The 18,452-nt window shown below is 38.6% G+C and overlaps 1 protein-coding gene across 1 annotated transcript; it reads right to left on the reverse strand.

The window, feature by feature from the left end:
• Nucleotides 1-6,108: 6,108 nt before the first annotated feature.
• LOC139721437 (uncharacterized) lies at nucleotides 6,109-17,347 on the reverse strand. Its single transcript, XM_071632755.1, has 7 exons — nucleotides 17,210-17,347; nucleotides 13,323-13,427; nucleotides 11,853-11,951; nucleotides 11,267-11,365; nucleotides 10,781-10,882; nucleotides 7,631-7,711; nucleotides 6,109-7,260 (listed from the first exon to the last, which is right to left on the reverse strand). The coding sequence occupies exons 1-7, from the start codon at nucleotides 17,345-17,347 to the stop codon at nucleotides 6,109-6,111; spliced, it is 1,776 nt and encodes a 591-aa protein (XP_071488856.1).
• Between the last annotated feature and the right edge of the window lie 1,105 nt (nucleotides 17,348-18,452).

Genomic DNA, 18,452 nt, shown 5'->3' on the forward strand with positions numbered 1-18,452 from the left:
AGGTCACATGCTTTATGGTTATGAATACATACAATAGCCTACCAGGTAGTCTTATTCTGATGTCCTCTTAATTCAAGCACCTCGGGTCTCATCTGACAGGGATGGAGAGTCCAGAGTTTAACCCGTTGAGGATTTGTGCCGAGTATACTCGGGCAAGTATGTATAGGAAATGCGTGTTGTAGCAAAATCAGCCTGTCCTCAACGGGTTAATCAGATATCAGTTTTTTTTGTTTGTTTTTTTACTTTGCCCAATTGGGCAATTCAAATGCCTTGAAATGCATTTCAGACCTTTTTTCCCCCATAAGTTTCAAATATTTTTCTTTTTTTCCTGCAAGTATTCTCATATTCCTGATGTTATCTGTGAACAGTACATCAATAGGAGTATTCAGCCACACCAATGCAAGGATGTCAGTACCTTTTCCACTGTGATAGCTCTATAGCCAGAGGCAGATGTAGCTTTTTCCTAAGGGGGGGGGGGGGGGGGGGGGGTGTGACCAAATGCTGATGGGTCATGACAAGGCAAATAAAAAGTCCTCACAGTTTTCGCTGACACTTCTCTCCCAAAATCGGCTGACAAAAAAACAAAACAAAACAACCCTCCCCCCCCCCCAGAAAAAGCCTAAGGGGAGTGGGGGCTGATAGAGTTCCTTGAACTTATGGACCGATACGATGGGAAATTTCTAAAACTACTCTTATGGTATATACTCTGCTAATGCATTGTTGTGCTGGTCCTGTCTTATGAAGGGTACAGTTAACCTGTTCCATACGGGAACCTGGTGGCCTATGTATTAAGTCTATGGGGAATCCGGAATTCAGTATGGAACGGGTTAATTGTAAGGTGTTCAGGTCTTACACCCCATTGAAACTCTCTACAAAATGGGTTCCTGAGGTCCAGTTTATACAGGGGTATTCAATAAGCAATAACCACTATGCAGTTTCCACATTAACAACTGGAATACTGGCAATTATTAATCATGGCCCTGCTGCTGATAGGGAAACTACAATCACTGTGTTTAGCAATTAAGTGTAAACTGCTTTAACCCCGTTAGGATGAGAGCTAAAAGGTAGCCAGTGCTATGAAAAGATTGCAACACATTACTTAACATTGTGGTGGTCGAAGAGACATGACATGTATACTGTAAAAGTGGATGTTTTCGCGCTCAGCCGGATAAGAAAAGTTTCGCAGGTTTTTAATTCCGCAGAATCAAAACATCAACTCGTCGGGTGCCCGTGCATTGGCCGCTAACGCAATACAAATTATATTGCGTTAGCGGCCAATGCACGGGCACCCGACGAACTGCTGTAACATATGGCAGGCAAAAATATTTGCGTGCTCTTCTTTTCGCGCTAGTTTCTGGTTGCACAAAATGCGCTATAATGTCAACACCATGAATATTTCCACTTTTACAGTAATTCATCATTTTTCAATCATTGGTCTACTCTTCACTCTTCATGTGCCCAGACACTTAGCTCAGCTGACCAGGCTTATTCATTGGCATCCAAACTTGACCTAGTTGTAGAATAGCAAGCCTACTCAGGTGTAGCAATGAGGAGGAGAGTCATGGTAACACAATAGGGATTAAGGGATTAGCTGATCTCTATTCATTGACAGTTTCTTCTGGTCAGGGTAGAAAGCTCTCCAGCTTGCCTGCCAGCAAGGGAACAAAGCACAGTTAGGGTTATTTGTGACCATGCATCACAAAACAAACAAAAAGTCGCACACACTGATTTTGCGTGAGGACTGAAAATAAGTGAAATGGGTCAACCTAGCTGATCTTAACTTTTTTATATTTTCTGAAAGAGCAAGTCTTCTTTTACATTATGCTAAAATTTGGGATCATAAAACGGGCGGGAAAGTGTGCTTATTAGCAGTTTATCTCGAACATTTTTGGTAGAATAGTGTGAGTAGGTGTGTCTTTAGAGTCCCTTTTTCATATCTGAAAAACCTTGTACACACTCTTCCCTTTCAACTCTAATAACTTTTGAAAGGATAGTGCTACTGCTTTGAAAGTTAGCATTGATTATGGACAGAATGTGTTAATGAGGCATGCTTAATTTCATTTTAATCTGATAATCCCTTCATTGTTGTTACTCTGGTGGTTTACTTCCTGTTTTTTGTCCCATTCATCGCACAGCCAGCATGGTTTGGTAAAGATTAAGCGCTTAAATAGACACTGTACTTCAGAGCCTTTTTTCTCAGTTCACACTTTTCCTGAGTTTGTGCTTTCTTTCCAATATTTAGATAGGTAAGGAGAGTCCATTTGATTTGAGTTATACATCATTTTAAAGCTTAAAGTCTTCTCTTTCAGAATATGGTCTTAACTAAAGATTCATGTCTGGCGACTTTTTGTTTGTTTTGTGGTGCGGGGTCACAATTAATGCAGGATGGTATCACTTGGTTTGAGATTTGAATGGTGGTCTTATGATGGCACACCTGAGTATTAAACATGTTGAAGATTAATCCCGAGTATACTTGGGCAGGTGTCTATGGGAAACTTGTGCTATAGCAAAATCAGCTCATCCTCAATGGCCCGAATTCACGAAGGTGGTACAAATGAAACCAAGGTTTAAACCATGGACAAAAACCATGGACAGCCAAGTGTTGCATGGAATATTTCTGTACGAAATCAATTATTTCGTCGATGAAATTGTTATTTATTTAACATTTTGTAACTAAATAAACATTTCGTTAACGAAACGGTCATTTTGTGGACGAAATGACCAATTTCGTAACGAAATATTCCGTGCAACGCATGGCGCTCCATGGTTTTTGTCCATGGTTTAAACCATGCTTTCATTTGTACCACCTTCGTGAATTCGGGCCAATGAGATGAAACAGCTCTCCGCAGAGTTTTCACACTCCAGACAGTATTCACGTGAAGACTGAGACGTGATAGCTTCTTGTTGGGCATGAGGATGAAGAAAGATTCCTGAGTGTACTTGGGCAAGTGTCTTTGGGAAATGTGTGTTATAGCAAAATCAGTCCATCCTCTACGGGTTTAAAAAAATATGGAAACAACAACAACAACATAATGCCTCCAGCACCCATAGGTGCAGAGCAGGTGTAGTAATACAAATTTGTGGCCTCTGATTCGCAGCATTCATACAATACATTATTTTTTTAAAATGAATAAATTCCCCATACACCTCTGCGGTGTTGAAGTTGAAACTCATGAGTATGTAGTGGTTCAGCCAACATCACCCTATATGGAGTTATCACCAGAGCCCCCTGATATAAAGGAGAAATAGTCTCATATTGAGACAATTTTTGGTGATGGCCTCTTGGAAGTCAGTAAGCTCTTCCCTCCTCTCTGGTTTGTGAGACTTTAAAGGGATAGTACAGTATTGTTGGAGATGAGAATTGGGCTTTAAACTTTTTTGCGAGATACCAAGAAAACACTTATGATATAGTACAGAGCATACCATTTTAAGAGGTATTCAAAGTTTATTTGATGAAAATCGAGGTTGGAATGACTGAAACATCCAAAAAACAAAGTAAAACAAAGCGATCGTAATAAAGTGTGGGTCCCACACTTTATCAGAATCGCTCTTTTTTGGATATCTCAGCCATTTCAAAACCAATTTTCATCAAATAAACATTGAATTCCTCATAGAATTACATTGTACATGCTCTGTCATATTTCATAAGATGTTTCTCATTATCTCACAAAAAATATGTAAGAAACTGAAATTAGGTCTCAACCAAAACTATACGCTCCCTTTAACCTGCTGAAAGATGGGCTGATTTTGCTACAACATGCATTTCCCATAGACACTTGCCCAAGTATACTCTGGACTCATCCTCAATGGGTTAATGAATGATGGCTTTACATTCACAGCATCAGTGTGTATGTCATAATGATACTATAGTACTGTACATCATCAAGATAGTTAATTACAACGAATGTTAATTGGTCGTATCACTGCATGTGATAGTGAAACACATCCACATGGATCATGTGACATGATCATGTGACATTTAGCTGGCATCAGCCAGATTTATTGCATCGTTGCAGGGTTATCAATGCAGATGGTTTGTACATTGTAAATAGTTGTAAATAAATGCAAAATTGAACAATACACTGACAATTTCCTGCCTATTTACATAGCTTTATTCAATCCCACATGAATACATGTATAGTGAACACACTCAAATATTATCAACTCACTTGAAGAAGGACGTTGGACAGAATGTTTAGATGTGTGATAAGAGGAGTGATGCGTGTACATGTAGTTCCTTCTGTACGTGTGTGTGTGTGTGTGGAATGAGACCTGAGAATGAGTTGCACATTGATTTGAATCAGCAGATTATTTAGACTCTGTGCTGTGTGATACCTGATCCCATATTCCACAGAGAAAAACTGACCAGAGATGAACTTATAACGCAGAGAAGGAAGCATTGATTGTGTTACGGGATTGCCAGGTACCTAGTCTCGTTTCCAAACTCTTTGCCAACTATAATTTCACAAAATATGACGAAGCCGCCGCTGCCCGCGACAGAGTCGCCGCCTTTTCATAAGGGAAAGGTTGCTTTAAAGGTGTCTGCAGGACCTTCCACCTGAACCTGCTACTTCTTTCGTCGATAGAGGACGTTAATATTCTGGAAAGCAAAATTACTACAGGCAGTGATGGTCTGGGAGCCAGACTAACAAGTACCTTGAACAACTGTACTGTACAGAGCTAGAAGTCGCCACAATTTAGTTTTCATTAGGCAGTTTGAAGCTCTGTTGCACCACAGAACTACACTTTACCAGACCCTGTCAAGCATGAAATATGGCAGTTAAGGATACCATATTGATTACATTTAATGTGCACAATTTATTGTAGATACACATCTCACATTACACAAGCCGTGATGATCGTATTCTTGTACAGTACCGACAGCTGCTTGGTTTGCAGTATGTTACCCAAAATGCACAACGTCTACTGCTAGTATGCGCCTACCTCATCAGCACAGCACACACAAATGATATGATCTGGGAGACTGAAATGAATAAAATTGAAAAAACACAAAATGCATAGAAAATGTGATATTGTAAAAGATACACGTTGGACGGAAGGAAACTGAGGAACTTTGAGGTCAAATGTTTGTGACTATATACAGAAAGCAGATGAAAATATGAGCATTTCTTTTTTCAACACTACGAGATCAAACGAATATCGAACATACTGTATATGTCCTGACTTGTTATGCAGGATAACTTCTCTTCTGCAAGTTGAAGAACAAAATATCTGACACTTCTTGGGCATTATCTTGAAGAAATGTGCTCTTCCCGATTAATGCAAAATTAACAGAAATTCATCCATTAATCTAATGATTACTTTGCAGTGACGTCACAGTTCACATGACTGACGTCACATTGCAAGTCGGCCGGGTCAAGTGTTTGAAGATGCACAGACAACGTGATGCTGAGAAACATTCAGAGGGATGTAACTTTCTGAACTTTGCTGTGATTTTTCTTCGACTTTCACAGACTAACTTTTTTTCTGTAAAAACAAACCAAAAAAAAAAAAAAAAACACACGGAAACAAAAACAACAATAACATCAGGAGTCCTGTGAGTGCAACGTTTCTTCCTCCCACAGTGACATTTGGGGTCCAGTTGGAAACGAAGTATTTGACTCGTGATTATCAGTTTTCCCTTCTTGTATTACGTAATAAAGGAACGGGGGCCCACCTTATAATGAGGATATGGAAACCAAGATGACAATTACATTGTTATCACGTTTCTTACTACAGCAGGATACAAAAACGAAGAAGTATAAAGAGTTTGGACCTACAAAATCATCTTGTTATAAGAAGGCGTTGTTACATCCGATCTCTTTGTAGAGAGGTTTCACTGTATTTCTTAGATGTAAAGACATGGATATCATACTGTTACATGGATGCATACAAGCAAAACTACGATGCTTCACAAACAAGTTTGTTCAAGGTAGAGTGTTGATTGACGATACATTACATTATTGACTGTCAATCATTGACTTTGACCATTGACAATTCGTCATCCCACCAAACTGCACAAATTAGCTAACTTGGAAACAAAGTGCAAACATTGAAGTTCTTTACTAACGAAATGAAATGAAGTCTCCATCACATTTACAAGACAACTCAAGAGTCATGTGAACCACTGCCTTCCATATCAATATCCTCGGTGAAGTCTTCTTCGATCATACCTACAGGGATTCCAGGAAGTGGGACTGAAAAGATGGAAAACCCTTTCTTTTTCTTTGTCTTTGGGGGCTGAGGTTTCGGGGGAGACTGGTCTTGTATTTTCGTCTCGACGCTTCTCCGACGTGACTTCTCCTCGTCGTTCGTGTTCGACTTGAAGTTCGGCCTAAAGAAAGCGGCGATGCTGCTTCGTCTCGACTTCGGCTGTGAGCGTGGTGACAGGACCGTGTGGTTGTCGTTTTCCTCTCCGAAGACCGAGTCGGCCATGGAAGAAGTGGGGCTCGACGAGCGTTGTCGAGACAGATTAGGAGACAGTGGTGGAGGGGATGGGGAGAGTGAGGAATTTGATGGGGTAACAGACATTGAGTGTGAGGGCGTTGTCGACCTCGTGTGCCGCAGTCTGCTCGGCTGCAGAAGACGGATTGTCGGGACCCCTGGAGGCTTCGGGGAGTGACTTCTTTCTGGCTCTGGAACCTGACTTATCGCCACACTCGCCGCGCTTCCTTGTCGCTTGATAAAATTCACGCTGTTTTTTCGTTTGCTAGCATCCTGCACGAGTTCCGTCATGGTTTTGGTCTTCCCGCTGCCTGGTCGTCGAGGTTGACGGTGCACCTCTGCGCTGTGTTGTCTTTCAAAACCATGCCGAGTTTCACCACCGTGATCTTCGTCGGACGAGTCGTGTACGCCGAGCCCATGCTGTGCTGTAATACTAAACATCCGTGGTCGATGGGCGAACTGGCTACTCCGTCTTCGCCTCCGTAAAGAGAGTTTCGTGTTTTCTCCATCGGGACGCAGTGAATCGTGTGCCTTTGTCTCTGAGGTTGGCGTACCGCGATCATCCTCCTCCATCTTTTCCTCTTCCTCGTCGTGGTCGTCGAGCTCCGTCTTGAGGAGCTGATTGATTCTCTTCTTCAACTTGAAGATGATTTCGGCATCCCTGTCGTGCAGGTCGTGGAGCTGCTTCTCGAAGTACTCGATCTCCTGCTTCAGACGGTCGTCGTAGTACTTGTGGATCTTGTCTGCCAGTTGGTTCAACTTGGCTCTGAAGAAGTTCTCCTGTTCACCCAGCTGTGATTTGAATTCCAGCTGACGCTGTGGAGAGTGTTTCGAAGAAGGCAATGAAAGCGCATTGTCACTATTATCGATTCACGTGTAGAACACTACATTTAGTCCTGTAACTTGTTCTATTAAGATGGCTCTAATCGCTTCTTTACATACATCAATTGTAGTCTTCTAACATGATAAGAAACTTTCTTTTACTGTCTTTCACGGCAAAATTTTTAACAACGGCGAAAATGCCAAATTCAAAGACAAGGTATCAAACCAAGAAAGAAGAAAACAATTATAATAAGAAAAATAACAAAGTAAATGTAGACCTAACCCATTTATAGTAATATTCACTCTTACTGTCTGTCTACCGAGATAAGTGATGTCATTATCTGGATTCTCTTTATCCACTCACTTTCTCCTCATGTTTTCGGAGCACGTTGATACAATCTGTGTGGCTTTGTTCTATGGCGAAGTCAATTGCTGTTTTCCCCATCTGTAATTTACACGAGAGAAAAGAAATGTCACACTTTGTTGCATTCTCATGGGAAAAAGAAAGAAAACTGAACAGAAAAAAAGATATATATATATATATATATATATTATATATGTGTATATATGTATAATATATATATATATATATATATATATATATAAATATCAAATATATATATATATATATATATGAATATACCATTTACTGGTATTGCCCCCTTCTAAAAAAGAGCAATTGAAATATAACTCTACTGTTGATTTACTTGTTGGAGTAACGTAGGTCCTAACAAGTACATACGTGTGTGATTATACGTATAATTTTCATACCGCAAATGTGAATTCTGTGTAATACCAAGTCATCTTTCACTATCCTGAAAATAAAGACGTGTAGGTTGAAAGAGTTGAACTGTTGATACTTGTATTGGCCACCCAGATCGTTAGGACAGAGGCATTATGATTTCACAATAGTGGGTTTTCCTAAATAATGAATATACTTCAGCAGACAGAAATGTATCAAAATTAGAAGGATATCGTGATGAAAATGTTTATGCATTAATTTAGTTGACTTTTTGATTGCATAATGTTTTGATTTGTTTAAATCAACGTGTGAAATCAGCAGTCTGTAGAATCAAAGGTAACGTACATATATCACGAACGCTAGAAATATTCTAGAATCCATTACTGCAATTCCACTTGAGTCAAATTTCCAACTTTTGCTTTGACTGTGTATACATTCCGCAGCTGTCTTGGTAAGCATTCGTCTTTTTCCCTTTCAGATAAATCCCATCAGCGATATTTAACAATAAATCTAGTAATCACCACCTACTTCAAATCATCATTAATGTTTACGCAGAACAATTCCATCTTTATTTATTTTATCTTGTATTATCAATGGCTACATGGAAAAAAGTCTCCAAAATCTTCATTTTCATTAAAAAGTTGAGCAACATTGAAGACACACACAGCATACTATAATTTTTAGTCAATCTTAAATTTAAATCTTAAGTTCGACTTAGATTCTTCGTGAAACACCCCCAAGTACAGCCATTGTGTAATAATACATTGAGGTATAATACGTGATGGCTTCATTGTCCACCGTGTAATCGTAACGTTAACTAGAGCCAACACCGTTATCTCTTAAAGCCGATATTTGCTTGTCGTTGATGACCCAATACATGCGATAGGAGGGTCAATATTTTGTTTGATGAGCGATTGGTATCTTTCTCCACAGTGCGTCCACCATGGGCGTGTAGAGTCCTTGTAAGATCACTCTTTGAAATGATCAAACTCTATGCATTCGTATATATAGCGTACAAAATCACCGTTCGCTTGTTGCTTGTTACCTTTTTTTTTCCTTCTTCATTCTCTTATTTTCCTACATGTGACACATCTAAATATCATAGGCAAGATAGGTTTTAGTAGGTTTATCATTTCTACTGCATAGAGTGATTTATCTAATGGTAAAATTATTAGTTATAGTATGATTATAACCAACGAATTGAATATATATAATATAGTTTGCACCGCACGTGATTCGTTGCAAGACATTTGCAAGACTACCCAAGGTTTAAGTCCCTGGTAATGGTTATTTGCAACACTGCTAAATCCAATGATAACATTCTCCCGGTCCAAGGATGAATTGTTCTACGTCACAATTAACAGATCCTCATCTCAATGTGACTTTAAGCTCAAGCAAACGTTTGCTTTGTCCAGATGACCGGATGAGACGGCAAAACAAAACAAAAATGGTAGAATATACTGTTTTTAGAATTCACTTGATTTAGTAATGGTTCAATCTGTCGAATGAGTTGGATAAATGATTCCGGATAAGCACGTGCTATAAGCTTGCAGAGGTAATAGATAGGTCTCAAGTTATAAATAGGAAAAGACTTTGCTTCATGTGGTATTCTTTATAAAGTTAGTACATTTTACACTTTTACGGTAGAACTTTTTCTTCAAAGGCAAACAATGATGTTGATTGAAAACAAGATGCCACTTCAACGTCGAAAGTGGTATTGTATAAAAACATGCATCATGCCAGTGAAATGATCGTAGTCCCATCTACGCACATCAATCTGTCTGCTTTTCATTTTTAGCACGGGGGGGGGGGGGATTGGGAAAATTCCGCCTCAAACATCAACTCCGTGTCACGTGGTCAGGAATAATGAAATAGTAAGGCGCTTTCTTGAAACGGTCCAGCAAATACAAAAGGTACCGAAAGAAGTGACAGATTGTATCACACAACTTTTCAAATTGACGTCAAGAAAATTTTACAAAATATTTATAGTGTACGTTGTACTTGATGACCCTCGTTTTAATAGTGTTTGACATTTTGACTGTAAAGCTGTAAGTATATACCTGGTGATTTTTACAACTTTGACTGACGGTAGGGACACTATAAGCCCAGTGTCATAAAAGTATTAAAACTTTCAAAGGCGTTAGTGGTTTGATTTAGATTCATTCCTGACATTAAAAACGTTCTGTGATGATTGTTTGATTCTAAGATATTTTATACTTTATAGACTGTTATCTCCTTGAATTTAGTTGTCACCAATAGGTGTAATCATGCCTCGCACTCTTATTGCAAACTAGTTGGATTCATGGACAATCCGTCTCTATATAGCGCAAATCTGCAATCTAATGGCGAATTTACCTTCATCCTGATGATGGGGGGGGGGGATTGGTTTAACGTTTACTTAAGTAAGATACTCTACAAAAATAACACTTACGCTCAGCGATGATGGGCAATCAAGGGATTATCTAGAATATAATGATGCTATAAACACCTGATCTGCTTGGTACTTGTAAAAATTTCCCGTTCTCTATTGATCAACTGATATATGCAGTTAGCATGGGGGATGTGATATGACATAATATTATTATTCAACACGCACGGAATTCTATATTCAAGTATTATCACGGCACCAGTCCGACAATCGAATTCCACTCAAGTACACAACTTATTAGATTTATAGGTTCACTCCCTGACACCTGATTAATTTTGCATGAATTTAAACTGTAATGACAGATTGTCGGCTAGCTAGAGGACTAAAAGTACACGTGACTTTACCTTGCTCTTCCGCGTCATGTCTCCTCCCAGGGTCAAAAGGTCATCAAGGACTTCCGGTTGATCAGTCCACGCTGCAATGTGAAGTGCATTCACCCCTATTGTCTAAGAAAGAATGATATCATATTGTTACAATCTAAAAAAAAAAGAAGAAATCAATTATTATCTCTGTTGTTATCATTATTACTATATACTACTGCCACTACTATACAACTCTTATCAGTAATGTTATCAGTATTATTATAATTACATATTGTTTTGCAGGGTGTACACTGTATGATTTTGTATATATCTTTTGTTGTCGTCTTTGTTCCCTCTGCGTTCATTTCTGTACATCTTATTCAAGTACATCTTATCTTTATACCAGGCGTAAACTTACTTGGGAGGAGCCTTTGCGACGCCTCAACTCTTAAATTGAGACACGTTTCAAGACATTGGTGTCTATAGAGTGTTATCGCGTATACATCGTATCGGTATATAAAAACTCACCTGAAGCAGTTTGTTGGCATCGCAGCCCGCGCCAACGAGAACTCGCGTGACGTCATTATGACCGTTACCTGCTGCGCATAGGAGTGGGGTGTAACCCTCCTGCGGCAATTAAACAGAAAAACGACAACTTTTGGATTACTCGGCATGTCTCGAATACAGGACAAATGTGTTGTTGCATTAATATTTGAGACATTTGGCCATTAGAATTGTGGTATCATCTTCTTTCTCATAACATTCTAGAATTCTATGATTTGCTGAAACATATCCCTGCATCTTCAGTGATATAATTTACTTCGAACAAGATTTCGTAATGGATTAAGTAATATGAATAGGCCCTATATACATCATGCACCTCATCAACCCTGAACTACACTAAACTGTTTTATGAAGAGTTATAATTGATTATATAGTTGATTTTAATCATAAGTCTATGGCAGCTTGTGTGTTAAGGAAATTTAAAATCGATTTTATCTTTTGATAAAACGGGGCCCTGGATGAAAACTTAACATGCTTAGTTGCGCAGAAAATCATGACTCGTATGACTTATGGATGCGAGATTTTAATTAATTTTATTGCCAAGAATCACCTGTGTTTGTGACGTCATATCCGCGCCAATGGCCAGTAACACATGGACTGTCCTGACGTAGCCTGCTAGGCACGCCTCGTGGAGGGGTGTGAGACCTCGCTGTTAAACAAGGGAGAAAGACCACTGGTTTTGATATAGCACCCGATGCACATACAATGTAATCCAACTCCATCTTAATCTTCATTATTGTGAAGAAAACGTCTGACATGTTCGTAATAAAAGTATCTTGTTATATAACGTTGCTTCTGTGAATATTGTAAATGCGTCATATAATCTATATCATTGAAAGAACTGGCCTCGACTAGCCTGCACGCTATTGCCGGTTCTTTCTTGCCAAAACTGTACTTTAACTATTGACTGTTTTGACTATGTTGACGATGTTTGTTTGGTAAATAAATTTCATTTTATTTCATTTCATTTCATTTCATTTCATTTCATTTCATTTCATTTCATTTCATTTCATTTCATTTCATTTCATTTCATTTCATTTCATTTCATTTCATTCCATTCCATTCCATTCCATTTCATTTCATTTCATTTCATTTCATTTCATTTCATTTCATTTGTACAGCGAGTCAATGTGGTGATTCGCTATTGAAAAAGATTGTTTGCCACTCGATCCTTTCCCCCTGTCTTTGCTCATGGCAAATCCTTCTTATTCCGGAGATATGCCTTTCCTCAAGCAAGCCGTATAACTCACTATGGTTACGGAGCACCAAAACGTTTGAGCGAAGAAATGCAGCCTTCTTTTTCATGAAAAGGTAAAACGAGAAGACGAGAAAGCGATTATTAAAAAGTCGCGTATATGAACTAGAAGGACTTGAAGACGACTTATCAAAACTCAACTAGCGTAAGATCCTCGTGTAGGACAAGAAGGCGATAAAAGTGGCCTGATATGATTTGTCAAGGCGGTACGGCGCCTATTTGTCCTTAACAAGGCGCCTAGATGAGTCTTGACAACTCGCCTTTATAGCTGTACATACAGTTGTACGTGTAAGCTTGCGTAGTCCCAAGTCCTAACCATTCTGAGACATTCGTGAAATTTCGATTAAGTTTGGTAAGTAATAACACATGACTGACTCTGAATCAATCGAGTCCTACATCTCCCAGCATGTCAACTCCATCTGCGGTCGTCACCCTTGTGAAGCTGGGTGATTAAAAAGAGGTACTGTATGTACTGATGACTGAAACCCATTGACGCAACACAGCATTAAGGCCCCTGAGTTACTTAAAACTATCATTACATTATCAAAACGATTTGCCGCAATTTCTAATTACACATCACGCAATCATATTACGCCGGATTGTATGTTGCCTTTTGTCTTCAAATTATGTATCGAATCCGATTCATTATTTTTTTCCTTTTTGATAGAATAGGCTGTCATTTCTACATTACACAAGCAGGAAATTCCGCTTACTAGAATTAATGAAGAAGAGAAGGAAAGTCTGAGTCTTTTGCCTTCTGCTCACCTTGCTCTTAGCATTAGCATGCCACATGAGACCGCGAGCTACGCCAGCCATGATGATCGGCACACAGCCACTCTGGGCGGCCCAGTGTAGGACGGTGCGGTCGTCCTATCATGTGAGGAAATGGTGATGATATTGGTAATGATATCAGAAGTGGTAGACGTAGACGGAGGTATTACAATATGATAATAATGTTAGTTATAGGCCTAATGACAACATTAACAATATTGATGATGATGATAAAAACGATGATGAGTAATAACAACGATGACCACAGTCGTGGCTGTGATAACAAAAGTGGGGCCCTTTTATTCCCCGTCGATTTGATAAGTCAGTAGCCTGCACTCTTATTTCAACAGGTTCTTGATTGATTTTTTCCCCCGTAAATTAACCTGTCGATCATGACTATTTGTGGAAAAGTTTACAAGTAAAAGTCAAGAGCTTGTTTTGCGGGTACCGAGGTCCCGTAGTTTCTTTGTCTCTTCTCTTCATAATACAACTTGTGTATATTGTGTAAAGTTCATGTCTACATGGGATTTTCATAACATTGTTAATATTGTTTAATCTGTATAGATGTATGCTACGAATGTAATTGGTGAAGAAAATGGTAAATGTATTCATTTTCCGTCATTAAAAAGATAAACAAGCAAAGATATATTACATAAAACAGACCTTCAACGGAAGGATGACCCTCAGCGTTGTTATCTTAACAACGCTGTTTTACAGAGGAGTCACTTACATCATGTACATGAGAAATAAACGAACAGAACAGTTACATAAGAAGAAAATACAAAAGCTCAGAGAAATATTTCAGATGAAAATTGTATTATAAGCTTCGATGATAAAGAATATACACAAAAAAAATAGGCATTTACGTGTATTCAACAGAGAAAGAAACTGAATGAGGAATATACATCTATGTTACATAAGCAATAATCACATAAAAACAGAAATACAATTGTCTAATCCCTTTAAAATGAATGAGTAAATGCAATGAATGAATAAACACACACACACACACACACACACACACACACACACACACACACACATACACACACACACACACACACACACACACATACACACACACCCACACATACACATCCACACACACACGATGAAATGAATGCGATTCAGACATTGTCATGAGGCCAGAGTATATAGATTACAAGCATTGAGATGGCGATGACTATAGTTTTGTGTTAGTAAACATTGATATAGAAGTAGGAGCTATTTATTGCTCTTATCACCTTAGAGCAACGGTCAACGTGCCTTATCATATGATAATTATAGGGAAATAATGTGTAACTATTGTATCACAAGTATCTTCGGTAAACATCAAACCCTAACACAACCCAATAACTTAACAATTTGATCGTTCAATAATTTACATTATTCTTTATAGGGAAATAATGTGTAACTATTCTATCACAAGCATCTTCGTTAAACATCAAATCCTAACACAACCCAATAACTTAACAATTTGATCGTTCAATAATTTACATTATTCTTTACGGTGTCAAGCTGCAGTAACCTTGTTCTAACAGTCTGATTTATTTTTTACGTTTGTTTTCTAAACAGCGGCAGCTACTGCTTTTTGCATACTTTAGTACTTTTTATTTCAGGCAATATCAACTTTCTTTCTGTAAGAGAAAATGACGTCATGAGGGAAAAGATTTAATTGCACAAATGCCTTCGAAACAAAGTAATTATTGGAGAACCACTTGCGAGTTTCATGGCATTAAACTCTAAGCTCTGAGTGAAGTCACGCAACCAAGCAAATTTGTACTGCCGTGGAAGTAACAAGGTCGTACTACATTCGAAAGATTTACATCGACTTGAAGGAGAAACAGAACAAAAACCTCATGACACATCACTGTTTATCTCTTGGCACCTCGCTGCATTATTTTGTTAACATAGATCAATGTTTGATTTGGGTTTTAAGTTTGGTGACATTTACTTGATAAGGTCCGTCTCTAGGGAGATAGGACGCGCATCGCCTAGTCTCACTTCAAGCTGTACGCCAAACAAGTCTTTTTATCTCCAGTTCCATTTGACTCTTTTTTTTTCTTTATTCTTCTTAAGGGGACACAAATCCTGATTCAATGTCTTAATTATCTCTCTGAATTAATGCTCTTTCCTATCTATATTCGGTAAATAAACATAAATCCTGACAAACGTGTCGTCTTTGTGAATATTTGCTCAAAACGCTTATCACATTTGAAGGTAACCCAAGCCTCATCCACGCCCATCATTTTCCATACTATACATTACTCATTTAAACGTAACCCGGGTATTTGCAAATGACCAGTAGGAATTCGAATGAAAGTACACGAATAGGCGTGTAGAAAGTAGCCATATAGATTGTGATGTCAGTGAGTTAGCGATTTAACACAAAGAGCAATTAGTTTGCGAAACTTTAAAACGCTATCGACGGTTCAGGAGCGAAACAGTTAAGAATGAAAATCTGTTGATCAGTTTTTTGCTTTACACTTTATTTTGCTTCCTGTAACTAAGCAATGTAAATTTCCTCAACCTCATCGGATGTCTTTTCCACGATTTGCAAGGATGACGTTAAGAATACAGGTAATTACAGAGGCACGTGACAAACTGAGGACTTATCATCCGGAAGAACAGACAGACTGTGACGAAGAATTTGGTAGCCATTATGATACATCGCATTTTGAGATTGAAACGATTCGTTGAGGATTCGATTCCCAGCAACGTGCGGCTCTAACACTCGGTCATTAAACCACGAACAAACAAGTCATTGTGGGATTGAATGACAAACACGGTTTCGATATCAACTAATTGAAATTCGTGGCATTGGAAGTATGGAAGTTGGTAACTGCTCACACTTTAATCATGATTGCATGAATTTACCGCCAACGGAAGACAGGGCAACTCTCTGATGTCATGAAAATGATAATCTTATCTTCAGTGTGTGAGGCTATGATTACAGGGATTGTGATCACTCGGTATTTGGAAATGCAAAAGTACAAATTAAATTTAAATTTTGCTAAATCTAATATTTTGTTTAAACATGCATTCTTGGAAACTATCTGTTTAACTTTTTGAATTATTTATTCATATTCTGTGATTGTAACCAGAATATTAAGTCATCTCATTGATAGCAAAAATTAGCAAAGACAGCAGAATAGTGACGTCATCCTGTTCCTATTGTCGGGCAAAAAGTGAATGATTTCCACTTCAGAATGGTATTGTAGCTAATGGTTGGCATGAGCGGGTGGGTAAACACGTGTACAAGCCGTCATAGTAGTGTATTGTTAGGTCGGTCGGCCAAAATAAAGCTCAATTAGTCATGAATGACTATACAGCTTATTTCTTAAATAGAAGAAGCGATGAGTAAGAGGAACGAGGAGGAAGGGAAAATAAAAATCAGAAAAAAACCCAGAAGGATGGGAAAGAAAAGAAGCCACTAAGAAGATGGCAGAAAATGAGAAAAAGAGGTGGAGCAAAAGAATATGAAAATAAAATGGTTATGTTTATTCTTGGTGATGGGGAGGGGTCATCCACTAAACGACACCCACGAGTCATACAGCCCGCGAGTTCGACATTGAAAACAGGTCCATGAGCCATACAGCTCACGAGTCATACAGCCCATGAGTTCGACACTAGGTAAAAACAGCCCACGAGTTCGACAGATACAACACGGGCCTTAATGTGTCGGTCTCGTGGACCTTGTTAGCTTAGTGTCGAACTCATGGGCTGTATGACTCGTGAGCTGTATAACCCATGGGCTGTATGACTTGTGTGCTGCATGACTCGTGAATGTCGGTCTCGTGACGTACACGCGATGGGGACACATGGAAGTTCCACTTTAAAATTCCCAAGCTCCGTCGGTTCTACCAAACATTTCAACTGACCTCGTCTTTCTGTAGGACGTCGTGCCCGTCTTCCATGAGCTTCTTAAAGGAAGCGACGTCGGCATTCTTGGCAGCTTGGAGAAGCGGTGGGAGCTCATCATCAAGATCGTCCAGGGCTAGTTCTTCCCCGGATGACATTTTCCTGACAGTTTGCTTTGTAGATACTCCTCGTCTACACGTATCAGATTACTTACTGCGTCCTGAAATATATTATTGAGAGAATAAAAGAGAGGGCTATAACGATAATAATTCAAATATATGATATTATGACGTGATCTATTTTCCCAGGGTAGCTTCATTAATGTCACTCTGCTTTCTCAGACAGCCCTGTCGTTGTCATGATTGTTATGAGTTATGTTAGTTATTCCGAAGGTACGTTAATCCGAAAATGAAATAAGGTTAGTTATTCCGAAGGTTCGTTAATCCGAAAATGAAATAAGGTTCGTTATTCCGAAAGTTCGTAAATCCGAAAAAAAAAATAGAGTTCGTTATTTCGAAGGTTCGTTATACATTCGTTATAAGGATGCGCTACACTAATGAACCTTCGGAATTACGAACCTTATTTCTTGTTTGCAGTAATGAACCTTCAGAATAACGAACCTTATTTCACTTTTGAAGTGACGAATTGTAATCGCTTGTTATTATCCCAGCCAAGTATGTATTTACGAGCCCGGGTCAAGAGGCGTATTGTTGGCGAAATACATCTTATCCAAGGATGAAAACACCAGGCAGGATCTGAACCCATGACCTTCTATTTACAAATCCAGATCCTTATCCACTACACCAAGGTGCTCCCAGATAGAAAGAGGAATAGGAGAAAAACGGTGAGGAGGGCAGGAAAGAAAGAAGTGCAGAATTTACGTCGGAATTTAATGGCTGCATTGATGCTTTATCAATGTCTCCTATATGAGTATTACGTTTCAGAAAACAATGTTTTAAGATTTGTACACATGAGACTACACAGGGGAGTTGCTCCTAGCTCCTGTAAGATGAACTGGTAGAAATGATAGGAAATTGATCAGAAATTCGAATGGGAGAATCCGCTGTACTGCTCATTGAAGCTCTATGTCTCTTCCAGACATATTTTAGGCCTTTCGAAGTTTTATTTTCAGCTAAAGTATTATTTCACTCAGTCTGCTCTTATTGATCAATGACATTATTATGATTATGTTTATTATAATAACAATAATAATAATAATTATTATTATTATCATTATCATTATTATTATTATTATTATTATTA

Source organism: Diadema antillarum, unplaced genomic scaffold (genome assembly GCF_040938485.1).
Source record: "Diadema antillarum isolate AM-2024a unplaced genomic scaffold, OU_Dant_1.0 scf00000013, whole genome shotgun sequence".
Lineage (NCBI taxonomy): Eukaryota > Metazoa > Echinodermata > Echinoidea > Diadematoida > Diadematidae > Diadema > Diadema antillarum.

Excerpts from the sequence above, each read along its gene's own strand:
- LOC139721437 (XM_071632755.1), bottom strand. The coding sequence starts at position 17,347 with ATGTCATCCGGGGAAGAACTAGCCCTGGACGATCTTGATGATGAGCTC. Across the intron at positions 11,952-13,322 it reads ATGCTAATGCTAAGAGCAAG|CGAGGTCTCACACCCCTCCA; the intron begins GTGAGCAGAAGG and ends CTTGTTTAACAG. Across the intron at positions 7,261-7,630 it reads TCCGAAAACATGAGGAGAAA|CGTCAGCTGGAATTCAAATC; the intron begins GTGAGTGGATAA and ends CACTCTCCACAG.